Here is a 14404-nt window from a genome sequence, read left to right on the forward strand (position 1 = left end):
GACATCATCCACCATTGTAAGTGACACTCGAATAGACAAAAAAATTCTCTAATCATCTATATTTCTTGCCTTTTTCTCTTTAAGCTTGTATTGTTCTGAACTTAATTTTACAATATTTCATGTAACTATTTCTTTTTTTTAATTTTTTTTATTTCTAATAAATAAGTTGAAGGGCCTTTTAAACCAAAATCTTACGGAAAATATCTCTGTTCTATTTGAATTGGTTAAAGGGCATTTATTTTCCCTTCTCAGAATATCTTATAAACAGTGGTTCAGAATTTTAGCCATTTTCAACTTTCTCTGTTAATTAATGGAGCTTCCCACTGTTTGCGCGGGACGCTTTGGAGGTACTCTTTTGCTCTGTATGTATATTTATGTATATGTGTATTTGTGGTGAACTCTCAGTTGGGTTTTATTAGAGGAGAATTTGATGAACTGGGGTCGGTCTTCTGTATTTTATGCAGTTGAATTTGATCTTCCACTTGGGGCTAAAAGATAGTTGTTGTCTAATTGTTTTAATTTTACACTTCATTGATGGGATTTTGAAGGCATGATAAATAATTCATCTTGTATGAAAACAATTAGTCCCAATTTGTGTAACAGTTTATTTTGTACTGAGTGACATCTACTCTAGAGAAGAAATCACGGTGTGTTATGCAGCCGTTCACATGGAAATTTACGTGTTCATTAAATTAATTAGAAAAAAAAAGTTTCTTCACTTATATTAGTAATGCTAAGTGTGTTAATTAAATAAGAATTAAGAAAAGAGGAAAATGACTAGATGACTGGCAGGGATATCTAAATGAGTTTGAAGTCCAACGAAGCTTAGTTGCATTGGAAATGCTTTCGGACTCTACTGCACGTTTCTGCTGCAAGTTAATTTTTATGTATGGGTAGTACAAGGTCTTGATGTTCCTACTTGTGATATAATGCTAATGTTAGCCGAGTTACAACTCTAGATGCACGTCACATCATTGCTTGCGCCTAACTAATGAACCATAGCTCCACAGAGTCACAGCTAAACTTTTATCTGATTCGAAAACTATCATTAGATCTTTTTGTCTTGGATAAGCCTGGTTATAGGTGAGAGTTTTTCTAATTGAAAATGCACAATTTCTGTTGGAATACTCCTACTGTAGAAGATCATCGTGTCAAATCTTGTTGTTGCAGAGTTGTTTTGTTTGTTCTTTCAAAATGGACTGCTGTTCTCTTCAATGGATATGCATAATTGTTTCAATTCCTTTTGGCAGGTAACTTGCTGTTCTATGTTAGACATCACGTTTACTCTCATAAGAAGTATTCCAAAAATGAAATTACCATTAAGTATAGAGGTCTCCCTAAGCACATCGGTCCAGAAAAGGGTTATTCTTCAACGAGTGTTCGAGGCACCATTTATTGTTCAAATCAGCAGGAAAGAAATGCTGGCTTGCCTTCTGATCATATCACAGCTAGTGCAAAAGTGATTTATGCTGCTGCTCCTGCAATGGGTCATAATCAGGTAAAGTAAATATACTTACCATATGCATTATAAAGCTAGCTTTGTGATTCCAGGGAATCATTTACTTCATAGCATCTTCTCCTAAAGCTGTTCTGGACCCAGCTCATGTGGATCAACTTTTATATCTCTTACTTGATGCCCACAGCCTACCATGAGTGTTAAACTAAAGCTATATACGGTGTTACGGTCTTGACGAAGTGTTAACCTTGCAATCACTTATGACTTGAGGAGGAATCAACCCGGACTCTTATATCAGAGTTGCAACTACAAATTTTCTCCTCTTCTACAGCCAAAAGTTTTTTTTCTTCTTAGAAGAATCTCCTAAGGAGGTATGAATTGTTTCATGTATCTAGATCAATTTAAATGGTTGTGAAATGTGAAACATCGAACAATTATATGCCATAAACCTCAAAATATGTTGTCATCAAGTTCATTACAGCCTTTATGAACTTACCATCAAGTTTTGGCTGCCCGAAGGGAGACGCGATTTCTTTTTTCGCCCATTTAATTGCAAAGACTAGCACATTACTGCCTTTACGGTTATTCTTTCTCTATATTCTCACTGTGCGTCTTGTTCTCACAGTTGTCTTATTGCTTTCCCTACTAAGATATTATTTTGAGAACTAGGTAGAGAATGTTAATATAAGTTCCCTAAGAGAAAGTTGTGCTTATTCTGTTCAATGTAGTTGCACGTCATCCGTCGCCTGCATGTGTGAAAAGTAGATATTATTTCCAAGGTTTACTTATCTGCAATTGAAAAAAGTTCTTGTACGAAATGCCTGGATCTTTGTTCTTTCCAAGGTGCCATTTATTCTCTATTAGCAATCCAGAACTCATGTATGCTATAGATCTGGATCTCAATTCCAGTGACCGTTTGATTAAATGTCTTACAATAGGATCCTTCTCTTTCCAGGTGTAATTCCTCCTTCAACATGAAACCTATTTAAATTTAGGGCATGTGTCATTTTTCGGCTTGTTGGAGATTGACAGATTTTTATTATTAATTTGTCTATGCCTTTCCCTTTCAAAACATATCATAGACATCAAATCTTATTGGATCGGTCCCTACAATACTTGCGCTAAATTTTAAATTCAAAACACATTGGGTCAAGCCAACATTTTTGGTCAATAAGTTCCGGATTAATTATTTAAGTCAAAATTACATGACTTAAGTGAAATCCAATGTCATGACCCAAATCCAAAGGGCCGTGGCCGCCACTTAGTGAGTATCTACCCCGCCAAGCAAACAAACTCTCTTAGTTATCATTCATACCATTAGCAAACTACAAGACAAAAAAATAACAATATTCATAACATAACAACAAATCAATAACAATATAATTGAATAAGAATCCCATGATCCCACATCTTAGCCATGAAACTTCTAATATTTGAATACAAGAGTTTACTGGACATAGCCTGAAAAACAAACATAAATCAAAGGGAACTCCAGCCTGCACTGATCGAGTGGATCGCTCACCTCAACTGATATGGTGGAATGGCCTACAAACCCTCAAACGTTTACAGTAGTATCAACTACAGTATCTGCAAGAAGCAGTAAGCTGTGAGCCACAAGGACCCAATAAGATCATCGACCTAGCATCTGATCATATCCCTGGGAGAAGTCATCAAAAAATATAAATGCACGAGTCAATACCTGTGCACAAAATCTTGTCATGTATCACATGCATAACCAATCAAGTGAAAAATCATTCATGTCATACACATACATAGAACCGGTTAGGTACTATGTATAACAATAGGTTGTTCATAAGGCACATCAAATCTCTAAGTTTGATTGTGTGTTCCACAATCAACTATTTTACTGATGCTGAAGTAGCAAATTTTATCAATGTTTGAGCAAAATAATGCTTGTATACAAGAAGTATGCTAAAAAGTAAAAAACCTACAAAAAGTGATGATTTTCTATGAATGAGACCAAATCTTCTATACATAAAAGAACCTTATGGTGCACCAAAGGGAAATAAAGGATAAGATACTACTCCTTAACTGAACGAAGTTCATTTTACATCCTCAAAAGCTCTCTTATTTCATTCCGTCCAAACAACCCACATAAGAGCTAGTGGCGCAAACTTCCATGCCCTACGTCTTCTCCCACTACTATAACTCCAACTGGCCATTACCTTTTTCATCATGCTTAGCATCACCCAAAATATACTAAACAATATAAGAATTTTCCGCCATCAACTTGATGCTACCAAACAATAAATTAGGAGGTGATCGATATCTTCATCAAACCCTTGCACATAAAGCACCAACTGACATAAGTAACCTTCCTCTTCCTTAGATTCAGACATCAAGATCACCCCTCTAGCTACTAACCAATTGAAAAAATACACCTTTCTCGGTACTTTTGGGATCCAAATTGACCTATACGGAAAGTTCCCTTCCTCCCTATTCAGAAGCTTTTCATAAAAAGATTTAATAGTGAACATGCTATTATACCCGCCCACCTCTATACATCATGACCATCCTGTAATACTTTGTTTTTGGAGTAAATCAACTAGACTTTGGAATTCTGCCACCTCCTAATCCTGAAAGTACCTCATGAATCTCAAAACACTTCTCCATCTTGTAATCTTCGGACTCATTGGACTGTCATCTCCTTCTGACGTGAAATTTTGCATATGTTTGGAAAAGTAATGCTCAAAGTATTAACCCTATATCACCCGATGCCTCCAAAAGCTAACCCTTTTCCCATCCCCAGCCCGAAATGACATATTTTTGCTAAAATCATTCCATCCATTCATAATCTTTCTCCACAAATCACATCCATAAGGCGAAGTGATATTTTTTTATCCTCCAACCTGCTTCAATATCCCATATTTCTCCGCTATCGCCTCCCTCCAAAAAAAAAATTCCTCATTCCCAGATCGCCGTAACCGGATAAGACATTATTGAAAACCGTTAGATCTTTAACCCCAAGACCACCTCCAACACTTAGGGGTCGTTTCGACCTCCCACCTTACATAGTGAAACATTTTTGCCCTGCCTGACAAATCTCATAAAAAGCTAATCTTTTCAGTTTCAAAAAATTCAACCAATACTAGACTGAACTTGCATTGCAATAGACCGTCATATAATGTATGGGATACACATCATATAGTGTATCACAATATCATCAAGCAAGGTATCATATAACTATGACATGCATCACCAGCCAAGGAATGCAAGTAGCACATTAAAATCATGTCAAGCATTTTGAAGTGCAATCTAGTATGCTCATACTCAGTGTAATCAAATGTAATAAATCGTGTATCAGTATTCTCAAATACCATACTCATACTATCACTAGCAAAGTAATGTATAACTAGTAGAAACATCTCAAAGTATAAGTGGTATATCTCAAAAATTACTTGCACCAAGCAAATGCTCGTCTCCACACATACTGAGCAATCAAAACATCCTATTAAAGCAATTATATACAAGCTTTCATATCATACTTTTTGGAAGAAAAAAACCAAGAGGTTAAAGTCTCAATTACCTTGCAGCCAAGCTAAGCACACAATTTCTCTTCTGGTTGCAAGTGTTTCGAAATACATCTGTACCATTCAAGTTTCAATCCTAACCATACCAACAAGTCATAAATAACTATAATTACATAAACATGCTCAAAATACAAATCGGAACACAACTACTCAAATAGAGGGCCGAGTTACATCCAAGTACATTAAGTTAGGCCATTAAGTTGGCTTTATACAAGATGAGCTCATTTATGTGCTTCAAATCGTAAAGTCCATTAAGGTTACTTGTAGGCTACTCTACTCCAGTACCCTATCTCACAATCACATCTATAATACGGGTAAACCAAAGGTGTGGCCTAATTGTCAATAAAGTGGGTGCAAACATTGGAGATCAAGAGTCAAATCCAAGTAGCAGAGAGAAAAAACATTAGGTGATTTCTTCCAAATTGTCCTTAAGTCATGGTGAATAGAGTCATCTGATACTCACTGACGACGATACAATGGTTGAAGAGTGGTTAGTCAAACATCCTTCATTGGAAGATTACATTGTGTTTGTATGTCAAACTTTTTTTAACTGCTAAATAGTTGATATTGCACACCCTTGATACAATCAAGAGCAATAACTTAGCAGTCAAGGATGTTCAAAATGGACGGAATGTTACAGGTTTGATTTTCCCGTGTCTCTTAGTTGTTAACCCTTTCTTCAAAACCAATTAGGATCAATAGCTGTCTGGTCTGCTTAATTACTTGGACCATATCCCAAAGCCCAATTTTAAGCCAATAAATTCAATTTCGGATGAAATTATCTTATTTTTATTTTTTAATGTTCTCATTTGAAATATCTTCTTCTCCTTATATATTTTCATTTTCTTTAATAAAATGATTCTCTCATATAATATTGTTTTTGTTAAGGACTCTTTATATTATTGTTGCAAAACATTAAACTTTAGATAAGAAAAATAATGTATTGTTATCTAAAGAAGAGAATTAATTTGTTATCTTTGCGTTAAAAATATCTATATATAGGCATCACAAAATTAGGTGCAGAGCAAAGAAGCCTTTTTCGTTGTCCGGATATATTCTGGTGACAATTACAGTGTCATTATCCAAAAAAATGTCACACTTATAGAAGGGGTGACATATTTCTCTTGAGGGGGCATCTTAGCTATTGGAAATAGGAAGCATATAGGTGTGCAAAGGAAGAAGTTGTTTTGTTTATCAGTTGAAATATTTTCGTCTTTTCCTTATATTCTGATGGTGTAAAGCTTGAGAATGTAAATATTGTTGATCAAATGTTGGACTTTACCTGCTCTCTCCATATCTGGCATGGATGATTTTTTTTTATACGAGCAAGAAACTTTCAAGGCCAGTGATGCACTATTTCAAACTCGATGGACAATGGGCCTACCCCTCTATCCTCCTCCACTTAAATATCATGCTTTGCATGCGACACAATTCGAATCCGTGACATGCGTGATGCGTCTAATCCATACATCATGCACCGTGCTTTGGCCACTTGACCAAAGCGCGGGGACCTTGAAGGGATTCTTTTGTATAACTAAATATTGTAACTTTGCGCCTTCTTGGTGCTTCTGTTAATAATATACCTTACCTTTCTCACAAAAGACAAAGGGAATGCGAAGTGGAATACAAATATTTTTTTCGTTCCGTTTTTTTCTTTAATACAAAACCGAATCAAATGTTGTCAGTTTTTTGGAATTAAACACCAAACTATATAAATATAAGCCACACATTGTTTCTTAAGTCTATTGGATTTGGTTTTCCTATTTATCTTGAGCAGGGCCGGCCGGTGGGTAATGCATAAGGTCGTTGCTTCGGGGCCTCTCTTTTTTAATAATAGTATTTGTATATGTTATTTTTCTTTAAAAAGTTGAAAACTATAGTGTAGAAATTACATAATATTTACTCCCTCCATTCCAAAATAATAATATTTTTTCACTTTTCGAGAGTCAATTGGATTAATATTTGGAGTTAAATTGGATTATGTTAGTTCACTATATTCAATTTAAAAGTTGGGTATTCATAAACTATACAAAAAGTACTATAAATTACAATTTTTCTCATATTAGTATGATGGAAAAACACATCTTAAAAATCCTTGAGGGTGGCCCAGTGGTTTGGGCTTGAGATTTCCATGTTAGAGGTTTTAAGTTCGAAATCCCTTGCCAGCAAAAAAGCAAGGGGTTTGGGTTCTGGGTCGAGCTCGTCGCAATGGACATGCCTAGTGCGGATTACCTCTCCTGTGTGATTTGAGAGCTATTGCATAGGAGCGAGGGTTTTATTTTGTGTGCATACAAGGGGTAGCAGCTGCGGGTTTCCTTTGTCATAAAAAAATATATCTTGAAAATGTGGGTCAAAGTGTATAAATTTGACTCTTTAAAAACGAAATATGACAAGTATTTAGGATGAAACGAGTATAATAAGAAAGAAGACTTTTAAAACTATGAACAATATTACTGTTGAAAAAAACTAGGTAATAATAATAGTAACTCATTCATATCCTTACTTTACCTCGGCATATAAATCTTTTTGACTCATTAACATTTGACATTTGCATTAAATGGCAAATTATTCTTTCTCGTTTTTTTCCTTCTTACAGAAAGATTATCTTTACATTTTCCCCTTTATCCAAATAAGCAATTATTACGTCTAATACAAGCTTGTAGTGCATCAAACATTACAAATTACATATCTTTTTTATTAATTCAAATAATGCTGCAAGTAAATTGAAGGTGTGAGATTTTATTTTAATAAATATAAGATTATCAAATTCAATAATTAAATTCTATTATTCTAACTCTCTATATTTTTATATTTCTACTTCATATGTATATAGTTTCTCTTTATATAAATTTTATATTTTCTTACTTACTGTATTTCAAAAAATATTAAAAAGGAAGAACATTAAAAAATAATTAATGACTTTGCTTAGTACATATACATAAGGTTGGGAGGGTGCATAAGTTTTCTTCTTCTTCTTCCCTTTTTTTTTTAAAAAAATAAAAAATAAAAAATTAAGGCCTAATAATTTGGCTTGAGGCCACCAAATTTGTTGAGCCACCCCTGATCTTGAATACCTATATTTGTAATGCTGAGCAGCTATGCACGACTGAACAGTTAAAGTTAATATAATGTGACCAGAATGTAGAAGTCGAAATCTTCACAGTTTTATCTTCTGTTTTAGAGAATACAAAGTATTCTTCAATTTTCTTACCTTTCTTGCTCCAATTCTATTGGATGTCCCTGTAGGAACTCTTAATTTTCTTGTTTGATGTTTCTCTAACAGTAGTTTTGCAGCTTTCTGAGGCAATTTCTATTTTCCAAGCATGTCCGTGGTGTGGTTACATTGGACTGGAAAGTTTTGCCACTGCCTTTTCTTGTTCTTTGAAATGCTGCCTGAATCATATAAAAATTGTGTCTTTGATGCTATTTAAGTGTGATAGTTTGTTGCTTATATTTGTTTAGACTAGATTTCACTTGCAAAATATCTCTGGGGAGAAAATGCACCATTCTATCTTAAACTTTTCTCTCCTATGATCTTGCCCTTTAATTTGGTTGGCTAAAGTAGTTGATATACCTCTGAGTTTTCAGGTTCCTAAAGTGCAAGGATCCCTAATCAGTGTATCAATTGGATGTCGTAGAATAACTCCTTTTATTTCTACAGATTTTTGTTAATATTTCTGCTGCATGATTGCTTTAGGATAATAACTGCCGTAAACTTCACTATCCTAGCATTTAGCTTAAATCTTTCATTGATTCTCTTTACTACATCTGTGTTGGGGAATATCTATTTCTTGGAATTCAGTCACTAAAAGTTTTCAGGCATCACATCCAGAATGCAACTTTAGAGTTCCTGCAATTTTGACAGCCTTGGAAAAGATGAAACTGACTTCAAAGGTATGCCACAAACACAGCGCAGTTATTTGTCAATGCTGATTCTTGTGTTTATTGTTTTCATCAGTGATCATAAAAGACAAACACATAGGATAGCTCTTGAGGGGTCATTTGGAATCAGTGATAAGGAAAATAATTCTGGGATACAATGTGAGATTATTTCATCTTATTTTTGGTTGAAAATTTTGATTCCAGTATAAGTAATCTTGAAATCATTTACACAACAATTTTGGTGTTGTTTTTATACCACATTCACTGTGGGATAACTATCCCGAGGTTAGCTAATCCATGGATAAAACAACAAAACAACAAAGACGACCTTCTTCAAAGCTCCAACCCTTGATTGTGAAATATACCCTACAAAATTGCATCCAACCCTTATGTCCCCTCTTTCAGCAACTTCTGAAGCTTATACTAGCTGTAATCATCACCTTAGTAGGCTGAGGAGACTTAACTGGCACCGGCAAGACTGCTGGAATGATACAGAACCAACAAGAGTCTCCTCTCTTGAGATATTGGCCTCCACCAGTCCATACGAGGTTCTCCTCATCCTTTCATGACATTTTCAAGCCCTCTCCCCCTTATTTACATTTTGTCCCAGGCCATCTGGATCTTTTTGATGCCTTGGCCGAGCTCCTCTCTATAGAAATTCTAAGTCTTCAAAAATGGCAACTTATTCTCTCTCCCCATAAAGCCATTTTATAGATATATGCCTCGTGCTATGGAGCTCCAACATGAGCCCATAGCACGATCTATTTTAGCCTTTGCGCTATGGAGCCATTAGGCAGCTCTAGAGCGTATTGTTTTAGCTGCCATAGAGTTGCTATGTGGCCTAAAGGAACTGCATCCTGGGATGCCTCCTGAGACCTCGTGATGGGTTCTCGTCGTACACGACCATCGCGAGGGAGCCCTGATTCCTATTTTAAGTGCCACCACAAACCTTTCCTTGTTCCTCTATAAAATCAAACCACTCCTAACTAATCTCTTTAACATGTGTACGCACTCCCATGACCTTACACCCTCGTGTGGGGCCGGATATACCTCGAGGTCACTTTAAACACTTATATAAGGTTTTAAATTAGACCGAAAGGCTTGACACCTTTTCTAGAGAAAGAAGTAGTGGGACCAATTGCGGGATGTGCAGTGGACAAATCACCAGGTCTAGATGGAAAGAAGTAGTGGGAGCAATTATGGGATGTGCAGGGGACAAAGCACCAGGTCTAGATTGAATTACCACGACTTTTTAGGAAAAAAAGTGCTAGACTGTGATTAAGGAAGTCATAATGAGTGCTCTAGATCACTTTTTTTAAACCAAAATGACTATATCGTTAAATAATAAATATATAACATGCCAGTTATATTGTATTGTAAGATGTTTTGACCGAAGAAGCTAAAAGATTTCAGGGAAATTAATTTGATTGAGAGCATGTACAAAATTACAATGAAGTTGATGGTGGAAAGGTTGAAACAACTAATCAGCAAGCTACTGGTAGGAATCAGATCGTGTTTATCTAAGGAGGACAAGTAATGGATGCAGTTCTAATAACGTACAAGGATTCGGATTATAGAAGAAGAAAAGACAGAAGAGGTTTAATTGAAGCTAGACATAGAGAAAGCTAATGATTATGTTACCTTAAGTTTTCTAATGAGGTTACTAGGAGACAATAAGTTTCGGGAAAAAATGGATAAAAATATTATATCCACTATAAGATTCTCTATCTTGATAAGTTGATTGAATGCCTGCTGGATTTTTTTCCTAGAAAGAGAGTTGTAAGGCAAGGTGACTCCCTATCTCTCTTCTTGTTTGTCTTAATCATGGAACGTCTTAGTAGAAAGATTAAGAAGGTGTCACAACTGTATTGGATAAAAGGTTTCCATGCAGAAATCAGAGGACAAGGAACAATAATGATTTCTCACTTGCTTGACACAAATGACACTCTTATTATGTGCAATGCAAGCGAAGAACAAATACTATATTTGAAAACAATTTTATTGCTTTTTGAAGCAATATCAGGTCTGCACATAAAATATGCTAAGAGTCAGATTCTTATGAACAAGGTGTCTAACATTCAAAAGTTGGCGATTTTCAATTGAATGTTATGTGAGTTAATTGCCAACTAAATATTAAGGTATGCGTTGGGTGCCAACCTCATGGTATAAAGTACTTAGGAAGGGGATTAAAAAATGTGAAAAGAGGCGAGCAAATGGGAAAATACAATACCTATCACTAGGGGAAGGTTGGCTCTAATTAATAGTCTTTTGGATGCACTTACGGCTTATACTATGTTTCTCTTTACCTATACCAAAAGGTGGGGGTGGGGGTGGGAAGAAGAAATTCAATAAATTAAAGAGGGATTTTTTGTGGCAAGGTAACAACGAGAAAAGGTCTTTCAATCTGGTTAAATGGGAGACGGTGACCATCAACAAGAAGGGAGGCAGATTGGGAGTCAAAAATCTGAGGGCACATGGGAACAATCTTCTTATGAAGTGGTTATCCAGACTTGCAATGAGGAGGAGGCACTCTGGAGGCAAGTGATTAAGGAGAAGTACAAGATGAAAATTCTTTGATCATGGTAACACCAAGGCACTCATATGTTTTTTGGGGTTGGAAATATATTAGAAATTTTATCGAATATATCCTCTGAACACATTCAAATGCAGTCAATTATGGACAAACTTTATTTGGGAAAAACAGATGGTTAGGACATACACTCCTCAAAGTTTAGTCCCCTACCATTTTTTAAATCTGAGTCAGTGTTATCAAAAGAAAAAGGTGCAAAAAAGCTCTAAGTTCAAGTTGAAAGAGATAAATTGAACATACTATACAAATATGTATGTTTAGTCCAAGAATAATTATAAGCATAAATGGCAAATATATGAACAAAGAAATTGAAAAGAAATTATGTTGAAGTAAAATAGCAATTGTTTAGTGTTGCCTCTTTAGAAGTGGCTCATTAGGAAGGAAAAGTATGCCTTAGAACCTTAATGACGACACTGAAGCGCACACTAAGCGAAGCGAAACGTTCAGCATGTTTGGAGCCTCGCTTCAGTGTTTAAGTGCGCCTTTGACAACACTGTCCTACCATTTTCATCATAGTAAATAATCACAAAGTCATTGTAGAAGATTACTGATCTACTCGAGGATGGAAGCTTTCCTTTAGAAGCAGGTGCAATGATGGGAAATAGAGGAAATGAGTAGCCTATACCTTCCATATAGAACTAGTAATTCCAGATAAGATAGTATCGAAGGAAAATAGAGATGGTTGTTTCTCAATCTTAAGTCTGGATATAAAGTTCCTTACTAAAATAGATAACTAGAACAAGGATGGCCATGGAAATTGTAGAATTTGAGAAAGAAGAAAAGACTTATTTGTATTTTAGTATGTCTTTACATCCCATGTGAAGGGGTATTTATACAATTGAATCCTAACTAATTAAAGAAAGAAACAATTATGATAAAAACAATAGTCTATTCATATAAATTACTCTAGGAAAAGGAAAAATAAAGTCTCCTAAATCATGCTAATTAATGAACGCAATCAACACCCTCCATCAAGTTGGAGCAAAGATGTTGCACATGCCCAATTTGCAAACTGAAGTATGAAAAGTCCTTTTGCTGAGGCCTTTTGTAAGCACATATGCTAGTTGTTTTCTGACGCTACTTGAAACAAACTCAAGCTGCCACTAGTAACTTTCTCTTTGATGAAGTGCCAACCAATTTCATTATATTTTGTTCGGCTATGTTGAACATGATTCTGAGGCCCTGAGCTATACTGATTGCAACTTTATTGTGGAAGCTAGTAGAAAAGGCATTGACTCGCTCCATCTGTCCATCTGTCTATGGGTGGAAGCTAGTAGAAAAGTGCAACTCCGTGCCAAGTATGTCGAACAACTCTCTCCAAAGGTTCCCAGTAAATCGAGGGTCTCAGTAACTAATGATATGTCTTGCTGTCACGACCCAAGCCTAGGGCCTAGACGTGACATGGCGAATGAGGAACCCGAAAGTACCTCAAACAAGCCTCTTAGCATTCTTTTAGCCTTTCATAGGTAATGATGATAAATAAACAAGCGGAAATCATAATAAATCTTCAACTTACATATGTCCAACAATACCTCTAACTATTAGATTTAACGGGGCTAAGACAAGTCCCTAGCTCACCCTCAATCATAATAGAAGAAATGCCATAGTAAAATATCTTAACATATCATAAACTAGAAAGACAAAGGAGTATTGTTCCCGGAACATGGGAACTCACCAAAAGTAGTCTTCAATGGAATATCAACTAGCCACGTGGAGGAGAACGAGGAGGAGCACTGATCCCTACATGGTGATATCATGTAGGCAAAAGAGTATGCGTTAGTACTTTAAATGTACTAAGTATGTAAGGATGCATGAACATTGAGGAAACATTAAAAGTTTATGTAATATGGAACATAATTTAATGTATGCATAATAAATCATATATATATTCTTTAAAACATTCATTTTGTGGGAAATTAACCATAACCGACATTTAAGACCATGCGAGCTATTACATGGAATCCAACATAACCCCCTACGTTGGCCGGGGAGACTACTTGTCGGGTAGAACTCCGTCAACTTCATTCATTTCTTTAACTTTAACTTTAAGGGCTATTTATGGATCCATTAGCCTAAGCCTACAAGGGCTCCTATGTTGGCACATAGTTAATGAGACAAGGGGTTGCTACTAGGATTCCCTTACCGAATCCCACCTCAATGCCTCATTCGGTGCTAAGTCAATCCCACGGAATAGTTTAATACTTCAAAATATTCATAGCATATAACTTAAGAATTCAAACATCATATTCGGTAGAATAGCTCATTAAAACATTTGATAATTCAAATATGCAAGAATTGTCCTTATTGCATAAAGAATCCATGATTCATATCATTTCATCATTCTTTCATTTCATAAGACTCCATTTTTTTATCATAGATATTACTTTCATAAATATTTATTTGGAGTCAAAGCTTTCAAGTCAAACTTTATTAAAAATATAGTAAAACTAGGTGGGTTCAAATCACTTCAACTTGCAAATATGTATGTAAATAAATATACATAAATACTTTAAAATCCATTTATTAAAAATCATGCTTTAAACAACCCAACATTAATTTCAAGAACCTTTAAAGAGATAAATAGAGAAATTACTTGCAAACCATCAATTTATACATATGAAATAATATTGCATCAAAATAGACCAATAATCATTAGTTCAACCATGATTCATGCTATTAAGTAAAAATAAGAATTATCCATAAGAAAATTACTTGAAATTGAGAGATTTAATTGAAAGAGTTTTTGGACTACATGGGTGGAAGAACCCATGGATAAATACTCACATAACTTAGAGTAAATCTTAAAGAAAATAAATATAATTTATCATATACTCAAAATAATTTAGGCATGAGAGTGGAAGGAATACTCTCATTGAAGCCTTACATACCTGGAAACCGAAGCTTTAGTTGGTACCGGAAGACTTA

General features: G+C 35.2%; 1 protein-coding gene across 3 annotated transcripts in view; it reads left to right on the top strand.

The window, feature by feature from the left end:
* Positions 1-210: 210 nt before the first annotated feature.
* LOC129894327 (histone deacetylase 14, chloroplastic) overlaps positions 211-14404 on the top strand; it is a 43797-nt gene continuing 29603 nt past the window's right edge. For all 3 annotated transcript variants that reach the window (XM_055969965.1, XM_055969966.1, XM_055969967.1), the window contains exons 1-3: positions 211-347; positions 1251-1498; positions 8827-8901. In XM_055969965.1, the coding sequence (XP_055825940.1) occupies positions 311-347; positions 1251-1498; positions 8827-8901 (360 nt within the window). In that variant the 5' untranslated portion in view covers positions 211-310. The remainder of the gene's footprint in view (positions 348-1250; positions 1499-8826; positions 8902-14404) is intronic.

The sequence above is a fragment of the Solanum dulcamara genome, chromosome 7 (genome assembly GCF_947179165.1).
Source record: "Solanum dulcamara chromosome 7, daSolDulc1.2, whole genome shotgun sequence".
Lineage (NCBI taxonomy): Eukaryota > Viridiplantae > Streptophyta > Magnoliopsida > Solanales > Solanaceae > Solanum > Solanum dulcamara.